Source organism: Nuphar pumila, chromosome 2 (genome assembly GCF_984573655.1).
Source record: "Nuphar pumila chromosome 2, dmNupPumi1.hap1.1, whole genome shotgun sequence".
NCBI lineage: Eukaryota > Viridiplantae > Streptophyta > Magnoliopsida > Nymphaeales > Nymphaeaceae > Nuphar > Nuphar pumila.
In genome coordinates, this window is record NC_143250.1 from 145,972,845 (window position 1) to 145,997,484 (window position 24,640).

The following is a 24,640-nucleotide window of genomic DNA, read 5'->3' on the forward strand; positions in this document are numbered from 1 at the left end:
AGCAGATACACTTTCAGTGAAGTTTTCACCGCTCCCAAGTCTTTTAGGCATACCCTCTTTAGTAGACATCTTCCCCCTGGTTAAGATCCGATGAGGACCCGAGGATTTGAATTGGTATCATCAACCTAAGACTGTATTATTAATTATTAATAAAATTTTCCTTTCCCTAAAAAAAGAGGAAGAATTAATTTAAATCTGAATATGATCCAAATCAAGAATAACATGTCATATTTAGATCAGAGGTCCAGCCAAACTTGATCCATTTGTGGCCTTACTTTCAAGGCCAGCTCAAAAGGACTCTGACTCATAATGGGGCCATCCAGGTCTATGATCTCAACCTCAACCTGGTTCTAACAGCTGAGGTCCAAAGCTGCATATATAAGACTCAGTTACCAATGAGGGCTCTGTTTGTCTGGTAGGAGCAGCTAGTGCACGTCACCTTGTGTTGGGACTTTGCAGGTTCAAAACCCAATGGTATAGTTGTATAACTGGTAGGGGTCCTGCCTAACCCCAGCTTGTCTTTCAATATATATATATATATATATATATATATATATATATATATATATATATATATATATATATATATATATATATATATATATATATATATATATATAAACAGCTGTGTTTTTTCACCTGTCTTGCAAGGCTTGGTCAAAGGGACTAAGTAGACAGGGTTGGCTAAGTCAAGGGCTTACTTTTCTAGATAATATCTTTTTGTAAGAGTAAAGGTGACCCTCATATGGCAGCATCCCTTGTTTCACCGCCCACCTCATCTTTTTCTAGTCATTTTATTAATGAGCCCATCGATGAAAAGCATGAATCACCTCTACATCTCACGAGCTCTACATCTAACTTTTCTGCATTTTAGACCCCAATTAACTATCAAGCCACTTTGCTCTTTTTTGGGCTCTATAAATTCTCTTTATGAGGAACTCAGTACCAATATCTCTATCAAGGCCTATTGTTTCATACTTTGACATACTTGGGGAACTTGATAAAATGGGTCTTACCATTATGGTCCTTATGGCCCTTGGTCTGGCTCTAGTGGTTGAGGCTAGGCCTGCAGTTCCGCAGGTCCCTTGTTTCTTCATATTTGGGGACTCCCTGGTTGACAATGGCAACAACAATGCTCTTCTGACCCTGTCTAGAGCCAACTACATGCCCTATGGGATCGACTTCCAGGAAGGTGTCACAGGCAGGTTCACGAACGGCCGGACCACTGTCGACTTCTTGGGTCTGTATACCTTCCCTTGAAACCACCTATCCAGTGGATGCGTGTAAGAACTCAAGTTTCGAGCACCAGAAAAGTGACCAAGTTTATGAACTTTAGTGGAGTTCATGAACTTGGTCACTATCATGAGATGCCAGACACATGCAGGCTGGTGCTAATAACATTGATAATGTATTATTTGATGTCAAAAATATATCTTGACATACGTGCATGCACATGCACACGCGCGCACACACACACAAGTTGGATTTTCAATCTCACAAGAAAAAAGAGATGAACATGAGAAAATTTTGCAGCTCAGTTTCTTGGATTTCAACGATTCATACCAGCATATGCAACTGCTAGAAATCGAGAGTTGATTGGAGGGGCCAATTATGCATCTGGTGCAGGTGGAATAAGGGATGAAACTGGCATGAATTTGGTAAATCAAATATAACTTATTCGGTTGTCAAATCTCTCTCTCTCTTTCTCTCTCTCTCTCTCTCTCTCTCTCTCTATATATATATATATATATATATATGTTTATTGGATCTAGTAGATTAATGCACAGTGATCTTAATTTGGGGAATTCCTAGATCCAATCCCATGTTTGGTTTCACATTTGTTTGTTGGTACTTGATTTTTTTGTTCTACTTTGATTATGGCAGGGAGACCATTTATCAATGAGCCGGCAGGTGGGAAACTTTGCTAGGACGGTGAGGCAGTTGAGGAGGGTGTTTGGAGGGAACGCAACCTATGTGTCAGAGCATCTGAGCAGGTGCATATTTCATGTGGGGTTGGGAAGCAACGATTACTTGAACAACTACTTCATGCCCGGCATCTATCAAACCAGCAGCCAATACTCCCCAAGAAGCTACGCCAGCGCCCTCCTTCGAGATTACTCCAATCATCTCACTGTTAGCTCTCTCTCTCTCTCTCTCTCTCTCTCTCTCTCTCTCTCTCATAGGGGTGGCCATCGGGCCGGGCCCAACATATATCCCAGCCCAACCCAGTTATAATCGGGGTCGGGTCAGGCCCTTTGATTAGGCCTCCAATTAATGGCCTGGGCCCTGAACATTTTGCACATGGGCCCGACCTGAACTGGGCCGGCCCAGACTGGTTCATATTTAATCGGGCTTCAGTTGCATTTGGCAGCCTAAGCGCGACCTAAATCGGGCTGGATATATACCCAAAAGCCGGTCAGGCACCTGGCCAGATGGCCACCCCTAGTTATGCATGCATAGTCATGCACACAATATGACACAATAATGCATGGATGAAGGCATACACTCGTGCACATGATAGCACGATTCTGTTGTTGTATTGTACCACATACGTGAGTGAAAAAGCACAACTCACAGGGGGTGGATAAGAATATTAGATTTCTTCTACAAAAATTCAGAAAATTATGAAAGTACAAATATAAAGTAAATGGTGATTTATAGGGTTCCATCAAATTCTAAAAATATGCATTTAATGCCTAAACAATCAAATAGACAATAAATATTGTAATTATCATAAAAAAAAGAAAATCAAAACCGATTCAGCTGATTTTTTCAAGAAAAATCGGTGAAGTGATTGGATTTGATTATGACAACATTGCTTAAGGGCATGTATGGAAGTGAAAATTTAGTAGGAAAAAGTGAAAGTAGGAAATAAAAAATTATAACTTTTCCAAGTGTTCCAAACATTTTTTTTTTTTGAAAGCAAACTTTTTTTTTAAAACATGATTTTTGATAGGAAAAGTTCCTCTACCTTGGGGACGGAGAGAGCAGAGAATTTTTTTTTTTTATCAAAAGTTCTTTTTGGGCTGCCATAACAAGTGCTTTCTCCATCTTCATCTTTCTCTCACCCACCACAATTTTGAGGTCTCTCTCTTGGGTGTGGTCGACCTCGCTCTCTCGGGTGTGGTCGACCTCGCTCTCTCGGGTTTGGTTGACACACCTATCTCTCTCAGGTATGGTCCACCCCACTCTATCTCTTGGGTGTGGTTGACCCACCTCTCTCTCCCTCTCTGTCTCATTTTTCTCACATTTTTTCACTCTGTTTTTTTCATGTTACACAAACAAGAAAAGATTTTTTTATTTGGAAAAAGTATTATATGAAAACATCTCATAGGCAAATTTTCTGGTTTTATGAGATTTTTTCTTGCTTCTAAACGTGGCCTATCGGGGACTACGTATAAAAGCATTGAGTTTCACAAAGTCATAAGTTAAAGATTGAGCCATAATTAGTTGGAGCTATAGTTGATCATCATATATAATTAATTAACTCCTAGTCACTAGACATGTTGAGACTCGGTAGACATAATAATTTCTGTGGATTTTGTCCTAGCCAGCAATCAGAGTTCATGAAGCTACATGGGTGATAGAATTGCTAGTATATTAAGTATTATTTTTTAAAATGAACATGACATCCTTGTCTTTTATTTTTATAACCATAAAGAAGGAACAGCAAATCCTCTTTTAAATTCACCAAGATAGGCAGGCTCTTGTTTGTTTGTTCCAGTCATTGCTACCATAGTCACAAATCATGTTACTAGGATTTCCTGGGCAAAGGAAAATCTCGAGATAAATTATTTTTTTTTTCTTGACCAAATATCGGTGCGTTTAAATTTTAAAATAAACAAGTTTTTTTTTTTATATAACCATATAAGGAAAACATTAAAAATATAAAAGTAAAAATATCATGTTAATAATGTGATAATATCATGATAAAAGTACAATCTTTTAAAAAATAAGTGATATTTTTTTATATATCATGTTTTTTCGGCTTTACATCGGTTTTGAAAATCTCGTGGTAAAATTACGAGATCTTCAGATAATGGCTTATATTTTGTAACCACCACCACCGCCATCTTCCTCTACTAGAGGTCAAGAATAATAATAGTTCACTGATCAATGGATTTGGTGCAGTCGTTGTACAATTTGGGGGCAAGGAAGATGGTGATGACGGGTATTGGGCAGATAGGGTGCATCCCTTACGAGCTGTCGAGGCTGAGCAGGAACGGTAGCGAGTGCGTTGGCAACATCAACAGGGCGGTCCAGATGTTCAACTCGGGACTCAGGTCTCTCGTCGACCGCTTCAACCGCTTCTTTCCCAACGCCAAGTTCGTCTTCTTCAACTCCTACGTCGCCTTCCAAGATCTGCTGGACAACGCCGGCTACTATGGTCTCTCTCTCTCTCTCTCTCTTTTTCTCTCTCTCTCTCTCTCTCAAAATATAGCCAATGTATGAGAAAATATCGTATAGTGATAATAACATAATATTTAACTTAGTTTTCCCATCGTTTTAAAAGGCCGTATTATTTTTTTTTTCTGCGTTGCAAAACCTTTTCTTACCTCTTCTTATGCTTCTATAAGAAAGTAGGTTAACAAAATCTTTTTCTTTAATTCCCATCTGTTGTCTTTTGTTTTCCAAATTGTCAAGGCTTCACATACAAATTTTTTCCAGATTTATAACGAAGCCCTACGAAATCCTAAGAAATTGCCAAGACAAATACCTGCCACATGCTCTCTCTCTCTCTCCATATATATATATTAGATTGTTATTCACTCGTACAAGCGTGCACACAACAAACCAAATCGGTTCCACTCATCCCCTATGTCATCCCTTTCTTCATACCCCTCCTTAGGATTTTATTGATGCAAGTTGTTCTAATCAAACCCGACTTGATATATTGATCTATATATCATTCATACAGTGAATATCTACAGTTAAATCGCCGAAATCTGACTTGTATGTAGGATTTTTTTGGCAATTCAAAAATCGATGGTTAACAAATAAATTTTTTTTTTATGATGAGTGGAACGGACCTCCAAAACAAACACATTTCTGTTTGTTAATTACTAATTTACTATGTCCATCCTCCAAATCATTGTCCCCCCCCCCCCAAAAAAAAAAAAAAGTCATTTTTGTACATGACAGAAATGTCCTGCACAAAGCAGTGAAACTTTGAAACCAATATCATCATTTTCGCCCCAAGGGGGTTGGCATAGTGGGGGTGGGGCTGCTGGATAGACAATCAATGTTCGATTCTCATGGGCATCACCCCTCTGCGCAAGCCAATGAGTAGCATAGGCCCCGGAGGAAGGGGTTCTAGCCTCGGAGTTTTATGCTGCCGGCACGACGATCTTAGGTATGGCAGGCTGAGCACAATCAGGTCTTGGTGCTGGGTGTGGTTTTTTTGGGTTATAAATTCAAAAAAATATATCATTTTTCATTTTCTTTGAAAACACTAGCTATTACTCAGCATTAATATGTTTTGGAAAAATATGTGCAGGATTCTCGGTGGTAGATAGAGGGTGCTGTGGGGTTGGAAGGAACAATGGGCAGCTCACCTGCCTTCCCTTACAAGAGCCCTGTGATGATCGTGACGGATACATGTTCTGGGATGCATTCCATCCCACAGAGGCTGCCAATGTGATCCTTGCTACCAAGTCCTTCAGCTCAACTTCTCTCAGTGAAGCCTACCCCATGAACATACAGCAACTTGCACGGGCTTGATATCTCTTCTGTGCCATACCATATGATCACTTTTTAGCAATCTAATTAAAAGTCATCATCTTATGGTTTCTGTTTTATATATGAACCATTTATTTATGTTTTTGCTGGTACTTTAACAAGAGAATAAGCTGCTATGTTGGGCAACAATGATACATAGTGGAAGTAAATCTCTCTCTCTCTCTCTCTCTCTCTCTCTCTATATATATATATATATATATATATATATATATATATATATATATATATATATATCATGTTTGTAGAGAAATGACAGGCAGGGATTAAAAAAATTTCTAGTCAGATATACGAAGCCCTCAAATGCGCTCGATAAGGGTGTGATAACACGGAAGCACCGGACACTGCGAAAATCAGACCTACGCCTCGCCCATGGAACGGTGAGACATGATGGGGGATTTCATGAATCCCCCATCACCGCTCTTGACCAAGGCTCCCAAACAGAGGTTAAAAGTGTGCAATGTGATTGCAACTTATCCACCCCCTCATCACATCTGGTTTAATTGTTGTTGTTGTTTTTGTTGTTGTTGTACACGGAGAAACCACCCCCAAGATAAAAAGACCTAACTGCGCTGGCTTTGCCTGTTATACTTAGATCGCTGCCCTGGCAGCGTAAAACGGGATGACACTCATAAGATTTGAACTTAGACCACCTGCCTGGTAGCCTAGGTCCCATCCCACTGCACCAAACCTAGGGGTGGCAATCGTGTCAGGTTGGCGGGTCGACCCGACGGGTTGGCGGGTCAGCATACCTCAACCCGAACCCGACCCGTTTATTAAACGGGTCAGCCGGGTTGGAGCGTTGGCATACCCCAACCCGAACCCGACCCGTTTAATAAACGGGTTAGGCGGGTCGACCCGTTTATTAAACGGGTTGGCTTAAGCCCAACCCGAACCCGCCTAAGAGGCGGGTTGGCGGGTCGGGTCAGGTTTTGCCACCCCTAACCAAACCCCTTTGGGGCGATTTGTGGTCAGTTTAATGTGTACTTAATTCATTTAGGGCTGATTAGGCTAGGACAAGAAACCTATCCTGATATATGACTTAGAGGATCCTATGTGCTAACTTTCCAAAAAATGCATCCGGGCAGATAGAATCAGCCTGCATCCAGGTAATCATGTGGACCATAGGATAAATTCCATTATATATATATATATATATATATATATATATATATATATATATATATATATATATATATATATAGAGAGAGAGAGAGAGAGAGAGAGAGAGTAATGGGTCAATGCTAAAACCTTTGGTGCTAAATGGGTTTTTCCGGCTTTTTTCATTTCATTTTTAAATTCTGACCATACAGTATGTACTTGATTTTAAAGGGATCAGCTCTTGAAGCGTTTGATTCTAACACAATGGTGGGTTTTTATAAAGTTTGAAAAATCAACGGTATAAGATCTTTGTAATTTTTCGAGGCAACATCATTTTTTTCATCGAAAACACATGATCCAGGTGTGGATTCTTAGTAAATCTAACATGCCCAAAACATTTTATGAGGCTGAAACCGCATAAAAAGCACCAGAGAAGCCGGGAAAACCCATTTAGCATGCGGTTTAGCACCAAATTTGTTTAGCAGGGACCCATTTTCTTATATATATATATATATATATGCCAGATGCCTAAAATAATATCTGTCCAGTTTACATCCCTGGCTCACTAGCGCGAAGCTTTTACGCTTATCAACCATCATGAGTATCAATATTAAGAATCAACTGCTAAAAACCCAGCAAAATACACCCAAAAGGGCAGATATTTGGACATTTGGTCCTATTATATATATGAGCTACCTTTACATTTTACTGCAAATCAGATTTGCAAGATGTTTCTTTTGTGTGTGCGTGTGCTAGTGTAATGCACAATAAAAAACCTTTCAAGCAGGCAAATCACTCTATAGAAGCATCAACATCATGAACAACAAGGAGAGGGTTGATGTTCCCTCCAACCATAAAACACAAAGATCTAGACCTACATCACTACCTTATTAGAGCAATCGCGTAAAATCACGATTTGCGACACACCATCTTAAAACAATGGATCAGCTAAGCAATTAACAATCTAATATTGCTTAAAACTCAATCTCCCTATGAAAGAAGCAGGGTTATGCAGGCGGCCAGGCGGCGACTCCACAAGCACCCTCCAGTGCCCTGGCCAAATCAAATGGTATGTTGAGCAAGTGATGCAGCCCATCCCGGCACGGCAAGGGTAGGCTCCTGATGGCCTCGCAGGCCAAGTCACTAGGAATGATGCTGCGCTCTATGTAAGCAAACAACTCTGCTATGTATGCAGTTAATGAGCTGATGCACTGGATGATCTCCCAGAATGGGGGAGGAATAGTAATAACTGGGATGCCAATTAACCCTTGGGGCTTCTCTTGAGCACATGCCTGCTTCATGGCCAGTGGGCTCAATAATAACAAGGCCAGGACCAACACCTTAGTGCTCTTCATGTTTGCCTTTGTTGGTTTGAGACTCTCTTTTGCATACCAACATATGCACCTCATAAGAGGCTATATATAATGTCCATTGAGTAGGGGTGTCAATGGGTCGGGTTTACCCTGATCCAACCCGGACCAAACCCTATAGGCTCCAGGTATGGTGATAAATAAGAAGACCTGATTAAGACCTAGGTCCGGACCTGAAGGTCCGATAAATACATGAATCCGAGTATAGTTTGTGAAAATTTATTCCAGACCCGGGCCCAACCTGAGTTCCGATTAAGACCTGCAATTTTTCAATGTAAAAATGATAAATAATATTATTGTACCAGGTATGGTTCATGTAGTTCTTATCGGGTCTGGGTATGGTTTCTCTTATAGTGGACTCGATTAGAGTTGGGTCCGGACCCAGTATCATACCTGAAAATAAGAGCCAAGTCTGATAACCAAACCCCACCTGTTGACACCCCTACTATTGAGTAAGAAACGTCAAGGTGTTTGCGTTCACTGCATTAAACAATTGAAACTCCAGCTTTAACCCAACAATTTGCTTTGAATATATCAGTTAAAATTTGAAATCAAGCGTTTTACTAATAATGTGTTTTTGGAAATTTTGACTGGTATTTCCCTGGATAATATTTGCATCCATATTCAATTGGGTACAGCAGAACACATCCACATACGACCCACTTTTTTTATATGGACTTTGTATGAGTGTATGACTACCCGGATCCCTAAAAATGGATATGGTCCAGAAGGATATCGATCCACATCCAACTGGTTTTCAGCCCTATAGGTGCAATGACCCATTAGTGACATGGTTCCCTTTTCTAGCCAAGCTTGGTCATCGTATGTAACCGATCGTTAGCTACACTCAATCCCCACCGCACATCTCAAACCAATGCATCTTACTTGGGAACAGTGAGAGTGGGGCTCATGCACATCTCCATCAATGGTGGAGATTTAATATAACAGAACGAATCGACTATATACTAATACGACCTAGGCTGTGAACGGGTCAGGTACCCTACCCATCAGGGCAATGTCGTTAAAATGGGTCTGAATTGGCCAATTCAGACTGAATCGGGCCGATTCACATGTCATTTCAATTCATATTTTTTAATAGTTTTAAGTTTTTTATGAAACCGATTCACTTAGTGAACAAATTTTAATAACCTTGCATCAGGGTGTAACCGAACCCGCCCAAATAACAAATTGTTGTGTTCGGGTTGGAGTTTGGGCTTTGATGGTTAACAAAAATGAAATCCCAAACCCGGATCTGCATAATTTTAAAAGTTTACTTTTACTGAAAATACATATAAAACACTCGGATTGGATCGGTACCTGGCAAAAAAGCAGGTCGGATCCGTGCTTGGCAAAAGACATAATCTAAGCCTGGCCTGCATATTGCTCTAGCCAGTTGACCCGAATATTATTCAGGTTGACACCTTTTATGCCGATACCCAAAAATTCAGGATTCGTTTGGGTAGATTATCCGATACAAATCTGACCCATTGACAGCCCTAATGCTATCTGATCTGTTCTGTTTGAATTTTGAACACTGGGTTTCTTTGGTTAAGATGGTATAAATCTTTAAGTCCATTTGTCTAATTCAAGTCTCTTTATATTCTGCACTTGTCCTGATTATCTTCTCTTGTAGACTACAGTAATCCAGTTCTTAACATATACTTTTGAGACTACTGACTACAAACATGATCCATAGATATTCGGCCCAGCCAACAGATGCTTGTTACTGATCCATATTACTATCAAGCATGTCTCGACACAAGTACTTCTTTAGAGAGAGAGAGAGAGAGAGAGAGAGAGAGAGAGAGAGAGATGACACATTGATCAAGTTGGTGACATTGTTTTGTGGGATTGGCAGTACTTCTGAAAGTAAAACGCTGGATTAATCACAGGCGTGCTAGCTGCTGTATGTTGATGGGGTAGGCGATGGAAGGAGGACCAGTGAAGGCCTTCCTTCCGAGTATGACATTGACACGTTCCGTGGGGTGAAACGCGTCCCAGAAGATGTACGAGTTCCTGTCCATGCAAGGCGTTTGAAAGGGCAGGCACGTTATCTGCCCCGCGTTCCGTCCTATCCCACAGCACCCACGGTCCACCACACTGAACCCTGCACATTCATTATCATGTATGGTCATGTAGTCATGGTATGTTTGTCATCATAACGATGCATGGTCATGTATATAAATTAGAGCTGTTAACAGATCCGGTCTGTATCGGGTACCCGATCCGACTGGAATCCAACTTCCCAGGTATGGGCATAGAAAGTGCCAACCTGAATAATATTTGGGTTGACCGGAACCCGACCCGAGCAATACATGGGCTGGGTTAGGGTCATGATTTTTGCTGGGTACTTGATACGATCGACTTGAGTATTATATATATTAATAAAAATAAAATTCTAAAATTATGCATATCTAAGTTTGGGATTCTATTTTCATGACCCGGCAAAACTCGAACCTGGTTATTAGTTATATGGGTGTGTCTAGGTCAACCATGACCCGACCCGTTGACGGTAGATAGCAAGTGATGATGGTGGATGTCATAATGCCTGCCTGAGTCACCCAAGCGGGAGTGGGCCTGAGAAGAAGGTGCTGATCCCTTTGTCCCAGGTTCTACATTTACTGAGTGTGAGGGGTCCCTTTAACTGGTGGGCTCCTATCAACTCGAGTATTATATATATTAATAAAAATAAAATTTTAAAATTATGCAGGTCTAGGTTTGGGATTCTATTTTCATGACCCGGCAAAGCTCAAACCCAAACCCAAACCCAAACCCGGTTATTAGTTATATGGGTGGGTTTAGGTCAACCTTGACCCAGGCCGTTGACGGTAAATAGCAAGTAATGATGGTGGTGGTCATAAGGCCCACACGAGTCACCTAAGCTGAGTGGGCCTGAGAAGAAGGTGATGATCCCTTTGTCCCAGGTTCGACATTCACTGAGTGTGCGAGTGCCTTTAACTAGTGGGCTCCATAAGGGCTTGGGTGTCAGTGACCCCACCGGGATGTAGGCAAGCAAAACCATTAAGCGATCCGGTTCTCGGCGATGGTTCCTTGTCATAAATAAAAAAAAATGATAAAAAAATGATGATGGTCATAGGGGAGGAAGCATATATATATACCATAAGATGCAGGGTTGACGATGACATCACTGAACATCCTGTAGATGTCTATGAAGATGAACTTGGAACCGGGAAGGTTGGCATTGAGATTATCAACCATGGCCCTCACGTTGCTGTTGAAGGGAAAGACCAGCCTGTTCACATCATCCGAGCACCTGCTACTGGTGCTCTGAGCAAGTATGCTGGGAATACAGCCCATTATCCCAACCCCACCCAGTATGAACTTCCTTGCTCCCAGCTTGTACAAACTCTGTGATTCAAACATCACCAATATTGAACAAGGCAATTGATTCAGTACCATTGAATTATGCTGCATCTCACACCCACCTGGATCGGCAGCGGGCCTGGGGATAAGGTGATGACCCCTTCATCCCGGGTTCGATCATGTGGGTGCATTTAACTGGTGGGCTCCTTACCGGCTTGGGTGTAGGTAACCTCACCTAGGGTTTACCTCGCAGGGAGGCGTGTCCATTAAGTGACCAGGTTCTCGGGGGTTCCTTGTCATAAAAAAAAAAGAATTATGCTGCATCTCCAGCAGATCCATCCATCTCGAGATTGATGGATATCAGTCAACTATATATCTAAATTAAATGCTAGACTAGTATTTTACATAGGGATGTCAACAGGTTGGGTGCAAGCTTATGCCAACCTGAATTTGAATCCATTAGCTGGGTTCGGTAGCCAAATCTGGATCTGATTAATAATCAGATTCGGGTTTGGTATTAAGTTTTGAATTTAAACCCTAACCCTAATTCGACTGAAACCCGACTAAAAACCTGATAGACTAAGTGTAAATATGTGGTTTTAAGCTAGTTAGATTCAGGTTTGGTTTTATCTTTTTTCACCTGAATCTGAATCTGCTTAAGTTAAACCTGATTGAGTCGCACTTTGTAATGCCTAGATCCAACCTGAATCCGACCCATTTACATCCCTAATTTTTTACTCCATGCTAGGCATATGAGAGAGAGAGAGAGAGCGAGAATTTCTTGATATATGCAAATATTTACTCACAGTGAGCTGACGAGTGTACTCATTGACTAGAAGAATGGCAAATTGTTCGGCACTGTATTCGTTCCTGGTGACATAGTTAGGCATCAAATAGTTGTTGAGATAGTCATTGCTGCCCATCCCCACAAAGAATATGGACCGTGCGATCGACTGAGGGAGCTGATCACTACCACCCAGTTGACTAGTGAGAGACACTAGAGTGCTCTGGAAGTTCTGGATTTGTTGATTGAATGGGATTCGACCAATCTGAAACCGAAAAAAAAATTGTTAGATATAGATAAAGAAAATGATGAATACCCAATTGGCATTTTCTAACACAGGGTTAAAGTTGGGTTGGATCTACCCTATTGGTGAGCCAAAGCTTTTTGTACTGAACCAGATGGATCACTGCTATGGGCCTTTGTAGGCCAGTTTTGATCCAGACCCATGTCAGGCAAGAGTTGGATTGAAACAAACCTGCTAGACAGGTGAAGTATGGGATGCTTTCTTGAGTCCTCATTTTTTAGATCAGAATGGACCCCTATGCTATATCCAGCTCTCATAGTCACTGATTTGGATCCAGATGAGAACACTTCCAGGACCAACAGTGGGTCCAATTTGGTAAAAGGGTGTGAAACTGCACCTGGATATGACCAACTTGCATGTCTGGGTTTTACATCATCAGGTTGGTCACATGCAACCAAGCAGATCCAAAAACATATGCACAGGTCTGACCGGGTTTATTCCACACAGATAAAGGACCTTAGAGACCCAGGTCCAGACCCGATTTCAGCTTAATGCAATCTATCAAAACATTTTTTTTTAATACCTTCTAGAAACCTAGCCAGGACAGCAACCGTGAGTACGGCAGGAAGGGACAGCGCGACTAAGTCTCTGATCCTGGGGTTAATTTCTTCGTGTAAATATCAAAAATAAAGAAAAGAATGTGCATAGGAAATTAAGGAGTTCATGATGCTCACAAAGTTTCTTCCGGTGATGTCAAGGATTCCGGCAGCCGCAGAAGCATAGTTGACACCATGAAGGGCGTCGTTGCCGGAAACTTGCGAGAATGGTGGAATCAGGGGAAGGCCCAAGAGTTCAGCTATGCATAGCAAATACAATTATGTAAGCAATCAAACAAGCAATCATGTGAATAGAGTACTCATAACTAGTGAGGCTAGCACTTCATTAACACTGCTTTAGTATATATGTGCATGTGTGTATGGTGGTCTTACAAGCAAAGGTTGTTCAACTTGGCATTCCAAGTCTACAAATGCTTAATATCTGCAGTGTATATATAATCCAAATGGTGTTCCCAAACTCATATTTGCAAAGTGTGGTGGTCTTTGGGAGTTTCAACACCATAAATTGCAAGTTCATTTTTTTCATGCAGACAGTGAACCCACCCCATAGGGGTGTAAACTTGGGCCCACCCCTCGACGTGAGGGAGCCACCAGCTTCAGCTTATGCAAGAAGTATAATGCCTGTGGGAATCGAACCCTGACTGCCCATATGACAGACTAGGCCCGTTCAACTAGGCAAACCCTCGGGTCTAAATTGCAGGCACCTTAATAGTGAAAAAATGGATGTGTTACTACTACAACTATCAAAGCATACCCTTAAAGCCCTTGGTTAGGTGATCCGGCCGACTACTTTACAAAGTACTCAGGCCACACAAAACACATAAAATAGCTAATGCATGAAGTGATTTTCTGTGTAAAACAACCACTACGTGTGTAGCGATTTTCTGTGTGAAACACAAAACAGAGAATGCACAGCAATTTTCTATGTAAAACAAAACACTCGGGCTCGATCACTGGATCTGCTCATCTTAAAGCAACAGGACAATAGAGGTGGCGAGTAAAAATGTGACATCACGAGGACAGTCTACACACGTAGTGGGAGGGAGGAACACGGATTAATAGATGGTGGGACGAGCCAAATTGAGGGTAGAGGAAGCGTCACATGATATTATAGAGGTCAATTGATGAAACACCAGAAGGGAAATTAAATGTTTATCACAATACGGCACGAGAAAGTGGGAGAAAACACAAGAAACCCGCATAAAATGCTTTACAAAACGCTTCAAATGGCTTAACCTATCCTACCATAGAGAGAGAAGATGAAGAAGCAAAAAAGGGTTTTCCCTATATATTGAGTATGGTGCCCACCAATCTCATCTACCATGGTGTAGCCATTACAGAACCTTCCAGTAGGACCATCCCTAAAATCAATCCCATATGGGTAGTAGTTGGCCCTGGCCAGAGTTGGCAGGTTGTTGTTGTTCCCATTGTCAATGAGAGAATCACCAAAGATGAACAAGGCAGGCACCATCTCCTTCCTTGCTTCTTGTGCTGGTCCTTCTGCCTGACCCTCAACCACTACACATGCCAATGAGACAAAGAATACGAAGAAGAATATCTCAAGGAAGAAGGTGCAGAATGGGCGAGCCATTAGCATGTCTAGAAGCAAAGCAACAGAAAAGTGAAAGCTTGGAAGGAAAACAAGCAAATGGAAGAAGGAAGCTGCTATCTGTACTCTGCATGCAGGTGATATTTATAGCCATGAAACGCTGGTGGATTTGATATAATATTTTAATGAGATTATATATTTGAACAGTACTCCAGTCTTCCAACCGTGCACCTGTAGCACAGGGCTCAGTCAAAAGCCAAGCTTGCTCATTAGTAGAGAGTACAGACAGTCTTAACCAATCGTATCTGAGCCTTAGTACTGTGTTACATGTTAGACTTGCCCACACTGCTCGCAATGGAATCTAAAGATATAGTCGGTTGTCTCAACCTATAGTTAATCTGCATATGCTGTTGAGATAACTTGTCATCTCTTCTTTTGACACACATGGCTGTCTGAGTTTATGTTGTTTAAGCAAATTCTAAGATTTTGACCCGAGCCTTTAAATTAAATCTTTGCAATATAAGCACTCGGTTACGAGGGTTAACCTTTAATATCGGGGATGTGTCTTCTTTGGTGCAGTTTTCCCATAAGAATCTAGGGATGGCAGTGGACCGGGGGAAACGGTGCCCCGCCCCGCCTCACCCCATTTGGACTTGGGATGGAGGACATGAAACGGGAATGGAGGCAGGGATGGTGATTAAAATCAAAACCAGTGCGGAGATTGGAGGCAAAGATGGACTTACACTTTATCTGCCCTGCCTTGTCCCATCCCCAATCCTTCTTTGCGGATGGCAATTGATCGAGGGAAAATGGGGCCGGCCCCGTGTGGACCCAGATGGAGGACATGAAACGGGGATAGAGGCGGGGATGGAGGGCAGAATTTTGAGATGGGGCGGGGGTGGATACCTTGTCCCTTGCCCCCGCCCCGGTCCACTGCCATCCTTATAAGAATCTTTGTCGAAAAATAACAAATCAATTAGTAACTATAATGGGATGATGGTGTCTGTAATGATGCATTGCTCTTGTTTTAGAAATATGACCTAAATGTCTTCATTTGTGTTTCACAAAAAGTGATCAATCTATTTTTGATTGATTAAATACGTTATTAGGTGTCCACTTTTGATGAGAGAGAGAGAAAGCATACTTTACAAAGTGATTGCACTAATATCTGGCTTGAATGCATTTAATTACTGCATAAGCATTCCTCTTCTTCACACTGCTTTTAAGAGCTTGGTTGGTGGTAGGAATGGGGAAGGCCTTACACATCAGATTTTGGTAGACCTAGGATCCTCATTCTCTGGTAGGGATGGCAGTGGACCGGGGGAAAGCGGGGCCCCGCCCCGCCTCGCCCCGTTTGGACCGGGGATGAAGGGTATGAAACGGGGATGGAGGCGGGGATGAAGGTTAAAATCCATCCCCGTCCGGGGGTGGAGGCGGGGATGGACTGGCACGTTCCCCCGCCCCGCCCCGCCCCGCCCCGCCCCGCCCCATCCCCGCCCCGGCCCCGCCCCGGCCCATCCCCGCCCCGCCCCCGGCCCATCCCCGTCCCGGCCCCGCCCCATCCCCGCCCCCAACTCAGATGAACTGTTTACTAACCCTAACTCCCTTCCCTAATTTCCTAACCCTGGAGCCGGGCGACGTTACTGTGCACGTAGGACGCCGGGTTCTCGATAGCGTACCGGACTCCGGCCTGGGCGGCGAGGTGCATCACGTGGGTGAAGGCGACGAGGTCGAAGAGCTTGGCCAGGAGCCGGGCGTCGTTGATGTCGCCGGCGATGACGAAGACGCCGTGGTCGCCGAGGATTCGACGGCGGGCCTTCTTGAGCGAGGGGTCGTAGTAGTCGTTGAAGTTGTCGAGGCCGACGACACCGTCACCGCGCTTCCGGAGGGCGAGCGAGACGTGGGTGCCGACAAAGCCAGCGGCGCCGGTGACGAGCACGCTCATCCCGCGGGGTCGGGGACGGGGGCGGGGTCGGGACGGGGACGGGGCGGGGGCGGGGCGGGGACGGGGACGGGGACGGGGCGGGGGTGGAGGACATGAAACGGGGATGAAGGCGGGGGTGGAGGATAAAATCCATCCCCGCCGCGGAGGCGGGGCGGGGGTGGAGGATAAAATTTTGAGGCGGGGCGGGGGTGGAAACCTTGTCCCCCGCCCCGCCCCGCCCCACTGCCATCCCTATTCTCTGGAGTTGGCCCAGGAATTCTATATAATAATGAAATATATAATTTGGTAGATGATAGAACGAGGAGGTCAGTAGGTCTCAATAATTTATACATGAAAATCTACTTCGGCCAAATCAAGGGGTTTCAATGTCATTGTCATGCTGCCCTGCTTTGGTCATGCATGTCCAAGTATAATTAATGTGAACCAAGATAGTCATATATATAACTGGAAAAAGCAGTGAAGTATAAAAGCAAGACATTTGGGTGAGGCAGTAAAACGGCATGTTAAAAAGGTTTTAAGAAGATTGCATGCAGTAGCTGATAATGTAAATGGTGATCCCAAGCTAGTCAAAAAGTGATCAATGTCATGAAATCTGAAGTTTCCACCACTACAAGTAATGGAAACTTGAGAGTTCAAGAACTTGGGCGAACTTACCATGACTTGAATATTTCTAAAGAAATGTGTAAAATAGATGAATTATAAGCACATAAAAACTATCCTTCAAGCTTAAGCTTAAGCCAGAGTAACAATCCCTAGATGCAACTCTCTTTCTCTCTGCAAAAAACTGCCTTCTTTATATGAATCATTTATTGCATGCTTTTCAGTTTGCAGTAAGAAATGAGATTTGAGAGGAATAAAAAAAAAGAAAAAAAGAAAAAAAAAAGGAAGAGATGTGGGAGGGCTGGGAATTGAATGTATGCCTGCCTTATTAACTGGTACAGTTGGAAGACGCATGAAATGCATTAAAGAGTGGAATTATATGCATTTATGATCTTCATATATAAAACCAAAAAAGAATAGATACAATAAGGGAAAAAGGGTTACCACCCATATTTTCTTCTTTTCCAACCATTGGACAATGGGCATCCAAAAATGAAAAGCGCAAATCAATTAAGGCGTGCCTTTAAATAGGCCACTTTGGTCTCTGTGTCAACCCAGCAAAAGCTGCAAAACCCATTAAATTCGTTGCTTTCTAATCTTTACTGTAAGACATGAGACCACTTGACCGCCTTCAGAAATACAACATGGTGACATTTGTACGACGTATCAGACTATGTTACCAAGCTGTATGAGATGGCATTTCTCTTGTTTAGTTCTAGTTCAAGCTCTTCCTTTAAAAAAAGAAAAAAAAAACAAAGAAAAAAAAAGAGGCCTTTAGTTCAAGCTCATTGCATATAGGCAAGTCAACTTGGCTCGCATCCCAGCTAGTGGACCATTCACTGGGTTGATTCACATGACTGTTGATGCATTGGACTGCTTAATTAGCTGGAGGGAATCCAACTACTACAATTTTAGTCAGGGTTAAGATTTGCCTCGGTCGTTTGTATGTGCGAACGACCTAACAAATGGGGGAGGAACACCCTTTTTTTTTTTTTTTCTCACATCTAACATTATAGATGTGATGTGCATGTTTTGTTTAGTGGGGACCCGCTTTTGAATTGTCATATACAGGTTTTTCTGGCGATCCAAAAATTACCAGCTATGATGACATCAATTTTTCCCGACTCATAAGCATATTTTTTTTGCCAAAAAAAACATGATTTAAGAGTCAATTCCTACTCAATCGAGCATGCTGAACACATCTATGAAATTAGATTGTGTCAAAACAACTCACATCATGAGAATCAAAGCTAGATTGTTGGTACAATCGTTTGTACCAAATATAAACCCTTTTGGTCAGGTTCTTAAAAAAAAGAAATTTGTTTTTCCATATTAGCCCCTCAATTAATTAACCAAAGACAAATTCATCCGGGCCTCATGCCTATTTTCCGAATCATCCTTACCTTATTCAAGGTTAGAACAACTACATCCTGTCGTCAAACTAACGCTGAACTAACCATGGTCATTGAGAGACCATGGTTAGTGATCATCAAAATGACCAGATTACCCTACCTTCTTATAAAGACTACCCACTTTTCTCTCTCTGAAGATGTGGGTGGCACTGCTCATGAGAAATACACAAGGGAGGGGGCCATGTAGAGAGAGAGAGAGAGGTCAGAAAACCCCCTATTTTCATTCTCTCATTTTACTGACCTTTTTTTTTATCTAATGCTTGCCTCCTCTCTTCTTTATTTTATTGTGAACTTGAAAATTTATAAAGATTACTTGACAACCATAGATCCCAGTAACATTTAAATCCAAAAATGTCAGAAGAACCCAATATCAAAACCTTTCTTCAATCAAAGTTGCCCTAATCTATCACAAACAGGAAGCCCTTGATGGTAAATTGGTGATTTACTTAAAGAATGGAAGTTTCCGTCACCTGTATTAACGGTACCCTTTGGATCTTTTTGGTAGGGTTATTAAAAAGATGAGGATGATTATGGAAATGGGGGCAAGGCAGGGATGAATTTGTCTTTGGCTAATAATAACGGTGCTCATTTCTTCTTTATTATATAGAAAGAGGGTAAAGCCAGTTCATTTTCACCTATTCAGCTGCCCCAAAGTGCTTCGATTATTCATTTCTGCCAAGTCCATCTGTAGTCTACTGTTGGTTCCAACATCTGATTGAATGTGAATAAATTCCTGAAATTCGATGTCTATACTGTCAGGTGAGTGCATTATCACCTGAAGGAACCCATGTTGGTTTGAGTTATTCAAGTGTATCAGGTCCATTTGCAGCTATGGGCCAAGAAGAACTCCAACAGAGTGATATCTCAGGCTTTTATGACAATCCACCCTGGTTTTTACTATTTTAGCAATCTTTCACTAGCAGAGATCAGAGGTATCTCTTGAACATGAGACCCCTTTGTGAAGACTTTGCAACTCCAACAGTCCAGCTATCAAAGTTGACCAGCAGAATAATTGCTATTTGGAGCAAGTTACAATTTTTTGGGAAGGAAAATGAATTTTTTTATTGAAACAGTAAAACATGCAGAAGGAGCAAGTTAGAGTTAAAAGAGATATAAACATGGTAAAAAAAAAGTGTGAAACACAGTGAAGCATCAAGCCTTTACCTTATTTCAAGCATAGGGAAAAAACTGGCACCGTACCATGTGCTATTTTTATTGAAGTTTAATATTTATGGTCATCTATTTGTTATGAATTTAACAAAAAATTCCATGGTAGTGAAAGATGTCGCATTGCATTTATGGATACATGCATGCTTATGCGTGTAGATATATATGGGACCATGGTGAATTTGCTTTTAAGACTACATGGTGCTAGTTTGGGCAATGACTTCAGAAATGGAAGTGACCCATCTCAGACATTCTCATGCCCCATCTCTGAAGTTTTACTTCCTTATAAATACCATGCACCAAGTTAACATGCAGGTCCCAAAAGTAGGATTGACTTTACCAGAGTGCAGGTTAGACAACCAAATATGAACTAGAAAATTGTTTCTTTTTTTTAATTCTGATTTTTAATATTTCATATAAATATGCATAGACTTCAGATTTTCTGGTTGTCTCCTCTTACTAAACAGTAAAAATATAGCTTAAGCTAAGCTTGGTACCTTCATCAGAAAATAACAAATAAAAAGCATCATGGGTATATACAATGTCCAAAACAGACATAGGGGGTTAACTTTTCTAGTACCCAGCTTCTTATTACAGTATATTAATAAATCTTAGATTTGGTAATAGCAAAAGTAAGGTTGAATTGAAGATTAATGAGTTTATTCATGTATCATCCATGTTTTACTTTAAAGTATTAGTTGCCTTTCCATACCAAAACCTCATAATATCTCAAATTCAAACAAGGTTTGTTTTGCACTTTTGTATTAACAGAATGGAGCTTACATGAATCTTAAAGCTAAGAGAGGCCAATGCCACAGTCAGTGGTTCATGATGATGCATATTCCATATTGTCATTGTTTACCTGCTCTAGTTAGCTACTAAAATTAACGAAGCATGAGTTGTCGAGGGAAGTAAACCCATGGCCCATGGTAAGTTGATGTGTGCCCATTTGCCTATTTGGTCAAGTTGGTGACTCTACTTCATGCAAGTCATGATAATTAGACATTGAAATCATGCAAATCATGTTAGTAGTATATTGCGAAAACATCATGAGATTTTCAAAATCTGGGCGATATTTATGAATGCGATCCACAAACAGTTTGTATGTCTGTCTCTTAATGGTCAGTAAAGAGCATTTGGAGAAACAACAGAAAAAGTGAATTCTAAGGAGCAAGGCATCGAGGGTCAAGTTGATTATGTTGGGGTAAAAACGACCCCAGAAACTAAACAATATTGTACATGAATTCTGTATTAAAATAGCAAATACAGAGAACAGATGTACCTGATGTCCCTGCCATTGTTGGATGGGGTGACTCGGTGTTCAGACGGGAGAGTCTTCTCCTCTAGTTTCTTCTCTGCCTTAGGTGAGTCACAACACAAAATTGGGAAGAATAGAGCAGGGACCCTTACCGTATGGAAGAGAAACCTTTGGGAAACCACTACTCTGTTACCCTGCTCTCAACCACGCAGGTATATATAAATATGGTTTTCCCGTAACTGACTATCAGTTAAAGATAAGCCCACGACTAATCGTGGGACTTATCTTCATTTCAAAACCAATGCACATTTGTCGTCCATAAATGTTAGTTATGGTAAATGGATCCAGATCCAAACTGGACCCAAATAGATCCAAACCGAATCCAAATAACTAACAATCTCCCACTTGGACAAAAATGTGTTATTCCCAAATGGTTTGAAATTACAAACTTGAATAGATTGGCCTTAATTCTATTCGGGTTCAATTTATATTGTTTCAACAAAATTCTATTTACATAGATAACTTTATAAATAAAAGAATCAACCTTTATCACATCATGTGATCACATGTACAAAATTGTGTATCTGACTACAACGAAATGGACAAACCCATCATCTTTACATGTTCAACATATAATCCAGGGGCCAAACCCTTAGTAAGAGGATCCGCAACCATTTCTTTGGTACCAATGTTATCAATGCACACATGTTGATTCTCAGTCATTTCCTTAACAACAAAGTATTTTAATTTTATATGCTTGCATGATGTAGTACTCATGTTGTTATTGGAGAAGGATACAACGGCTTTATTGTCACAATATACCCTAAGTGGTATCCCAATAGATTCAACCACTTTTAGTCCAGATATGAAGTTTCGCAACCAGATAGCCTGTGACGTCATCTCAAAAATTGCAATGAATTCAAACTCCATGGTGTGCGCAACAGTAGTAGATTGCTTTGCAATCCTCCAAGAAATGGCACCACCAACAAGAATGAAGATATATCATGTTGTAAACTTTCTACTATCAGGACATCCTCCAAGACCAGCATCTGAATAGCCAATCACTTCAAGGTGCTCCGATCTCTTGTAGGTTAACATATAATCTTTTGTCTCTTGAAAATACCGCATGACCTTCTTTGCAGCTGTCCAGTGGGTATGCCCTAGATTCGACTGAAATCTGCCAAGAACCCCAACTGCATATGATATGTCAGGTCGGGTGCAGGTCTGCGCATATTGCAAGCTACCAACAACTGAAGCATATGGTATTTGGTTCATGAGTGCCTTGTCTTCTTCAGTTTGAGGACAATCCTTGAGGCTCATTTTATCCCCTTTAAGTATGGGTGCCGTAGTAGGAGAACAATTCTCCATCCCATACTTTTTGAGAATTTTATTTATATAGGTTCTTTGAGAAATGCCTAAAACACCTTTTGCTATGTCTCAACGGATCTTTATGCCGAGAACAAAAGCAGCCTCTCCCATGTCCTTCATCTCAAAATGAAGGGAAAGAAAATCCTTGGTTTCTATGAGCATGACCTTATCGTTTGTTGCAAGTAATATGTCATCTACATATAATACCATGATTATGAACTTACTCCCACTTGTCTTGAGGAACACACATCAATCAACGATATTTTCTGTAAATCCAAAAGTCAGAACGACTTCGATAAACTTAATATGCCATTGGCGGGAGGCCTGTTTAAGTCTAATATAATGACTTATTTAACTTGCAAACCAAACGTTCAGACTCACATTTAGAAAAACCTTGAGGTTGATCCATATAAACTTCTTCATCAAGTTCACCATTTAGGAAAGTTGTTTTTACATCCATTTGGTGTAGCTCTAAATCTAAATGAGCTACCAAGGCAAGTACAATCCGTATTGACTCTTTAGTTGAGAGAAGCGAATATATCTCACTATAGTCAATGCCTTTCTTTTGGATAAAACCTTTTGCAACAAGCCTTGCTTTATACTTGTCAACATTACCTATGGAGTTCCTTTTAGTCTTAAAGACCCATTTACACCCAACGGGTTTGACTCTCCTAGGTAATGTAACAAGGTCTCACACTTTGTTTTTGGCCATAGAGTCTAGCTCTTCTTTCATGGCCTCAATCCAAAGTGAGGATTTCTTACTTTCAACAGCTTCCATAAATGTCGTGGGATCATCATCTATGAGATTTACGGGCTCCTATAAATACACCACATAATTCGAATGAATAGCAGATCTTCTAACTCTAGTGGATCTCCATACAGGTAGAGGTTCTTGATCCTTCTGTATGTATTCTCCAGTATTATCCACCAATGGTTCTTCTGTAGTGGGTGCATCACTTGTGAGTTCAATACTTGGTTGAAAAATGATAGGCAATCTATCATCTATCTTAGGGATATTATCCTTATCCCGAGATTCCTCAAAATTGAGGTTTTGTAATGCATCTTTCCCAACAGAACCATTTTCTAGAAATCTTGCCTTATTCGTTTCTACTATATGTGGTGTATGAGACAGATAATAAAACCTATAACCCTTTGACCTTTCTGGATAACCAATGAAGAAACCACTGGTTGTCCTAGGGTCAAAAGCCTTTATGTGAGGATTATAAAGTTTAGCCTATGCAGGACAACCCCATATGTGCATATAAGAAAGAGTAGACTTTCTACTTGTCCATAATTCATAAGAAGTTTTTGGAATGGTTTTTGTAGCAACCTTGTTCAAGATATGCACAGTTGTCCTTAGGGCTTCACCCCATAAGGTTACAGGTAATGTTGAATAATTCAACATTGCTCGGACCATTTCTTTAAGTGTTCGATTTCGCCTTTTGGCTACACCATTCTGATATGCACTTCCAAGCATGGTGTATTGAGGGACAATGCCCTCTTCTTTCAGAAATTGAGCTAATGGTCCTTCTTGTTGTCCCATATCAGTAAATCGCCCGTAGTATTCTCCACCTCTATCAGATCTAATGATTTTGATTATTCTCCCTGTTTATTTTTCTATCTCTTTCTTGAAGTCTTTAAAAACTTGATAGACTTCAGATTTCTCAAATAGGAGGTATGCCAATTACTTGATTAGTATTAAGAGTTTCCTGGATATGGATTCGGGTTTCTAAATGATACAATCCATCACACAATAATGCAGAACCAATCAAGACATTATCTTCATTGATATATAATTTGGATTATTCAAACTTCATACAATATTCAAATTTATCAACTCTTGACACATAAACAAGGTTCCTGCTATATGATGGAACATAAAAAGTATCTACCAAATCCAAAATAAAATCACCATCTAATACTATTATGCAGGTCCCAACAACCTTCACATGAGACCACATCTTAATTTCAGAGAAGATGTTGCTTTCATGACTTGTTGGTTCCCTCTGGTTCAGAAATGTCTGTAGAGAATTGGCAATGTGCACAGTGGCACCTGAGTCAATCCACCAACTATTAATTGGAACATCAATCAAATTACATTCATGAGAAACAAAAGACAAGTTACCTTTCTTGCTCAACCAGAGCTGGTACTTTACGCACTTTGC

General features: G+C 41.1%; 2 protein-coding genes across 2 annotated transcripts; one reads left to right on the top strand and one right to left on the bottom strand.

The window, feature by feature from the left end:
- Nucleotides 1-1,005: 1,005 nt before the first annotated feature.
- Nucleotides 1,006-5,868, top strand: LOC149847508 (GDSL esterase/lipase At1g33811-like). Its single transcript, XM_089994156.1, has 5 exons — nt 1,006-1,240; nt 1,567-1,658; nt 1,885-2,133; nt 4,132-4,387; nt 5,498-5,868. Exons 1-5 carry the CDS (start codon nt 1,006-1,008, stop codon nt 5,719-5,721), a joined length of 1,056 nt encoding a protein of 351 aa, XP_089850282.1. The 3' UTR covers nt 5,722-5,868.
- Nucleotides 5,869-10,093: 4,225 nt separating this feature from the next.
- Nucleotides 10,094-22,475, bottom strand: LOC149847509 (GDSL esterase/lipase At1g71691-like). Its single transcript, XM_089994157.1, has 6 exons — nt 22,139-22,475; nt 14,485-14,694; nt 13,294-13,415; nt 12,338-12,580; nt 11,327-11,576; nt 10,094-10,314 (listed from the first exon to the last, which is right to left on the bottom strand). The coding sequence occupies exons 1-6, from the start codon at nt 22,473-22,475 to the stop codon at nt 10,094-10,096; spliced, it is 1,383 nt and encodes a 460-aa protein (XP_089850283.1).
- Nucleotides 22,476-24,640: the final 2,165 nt, after the last annotated feature.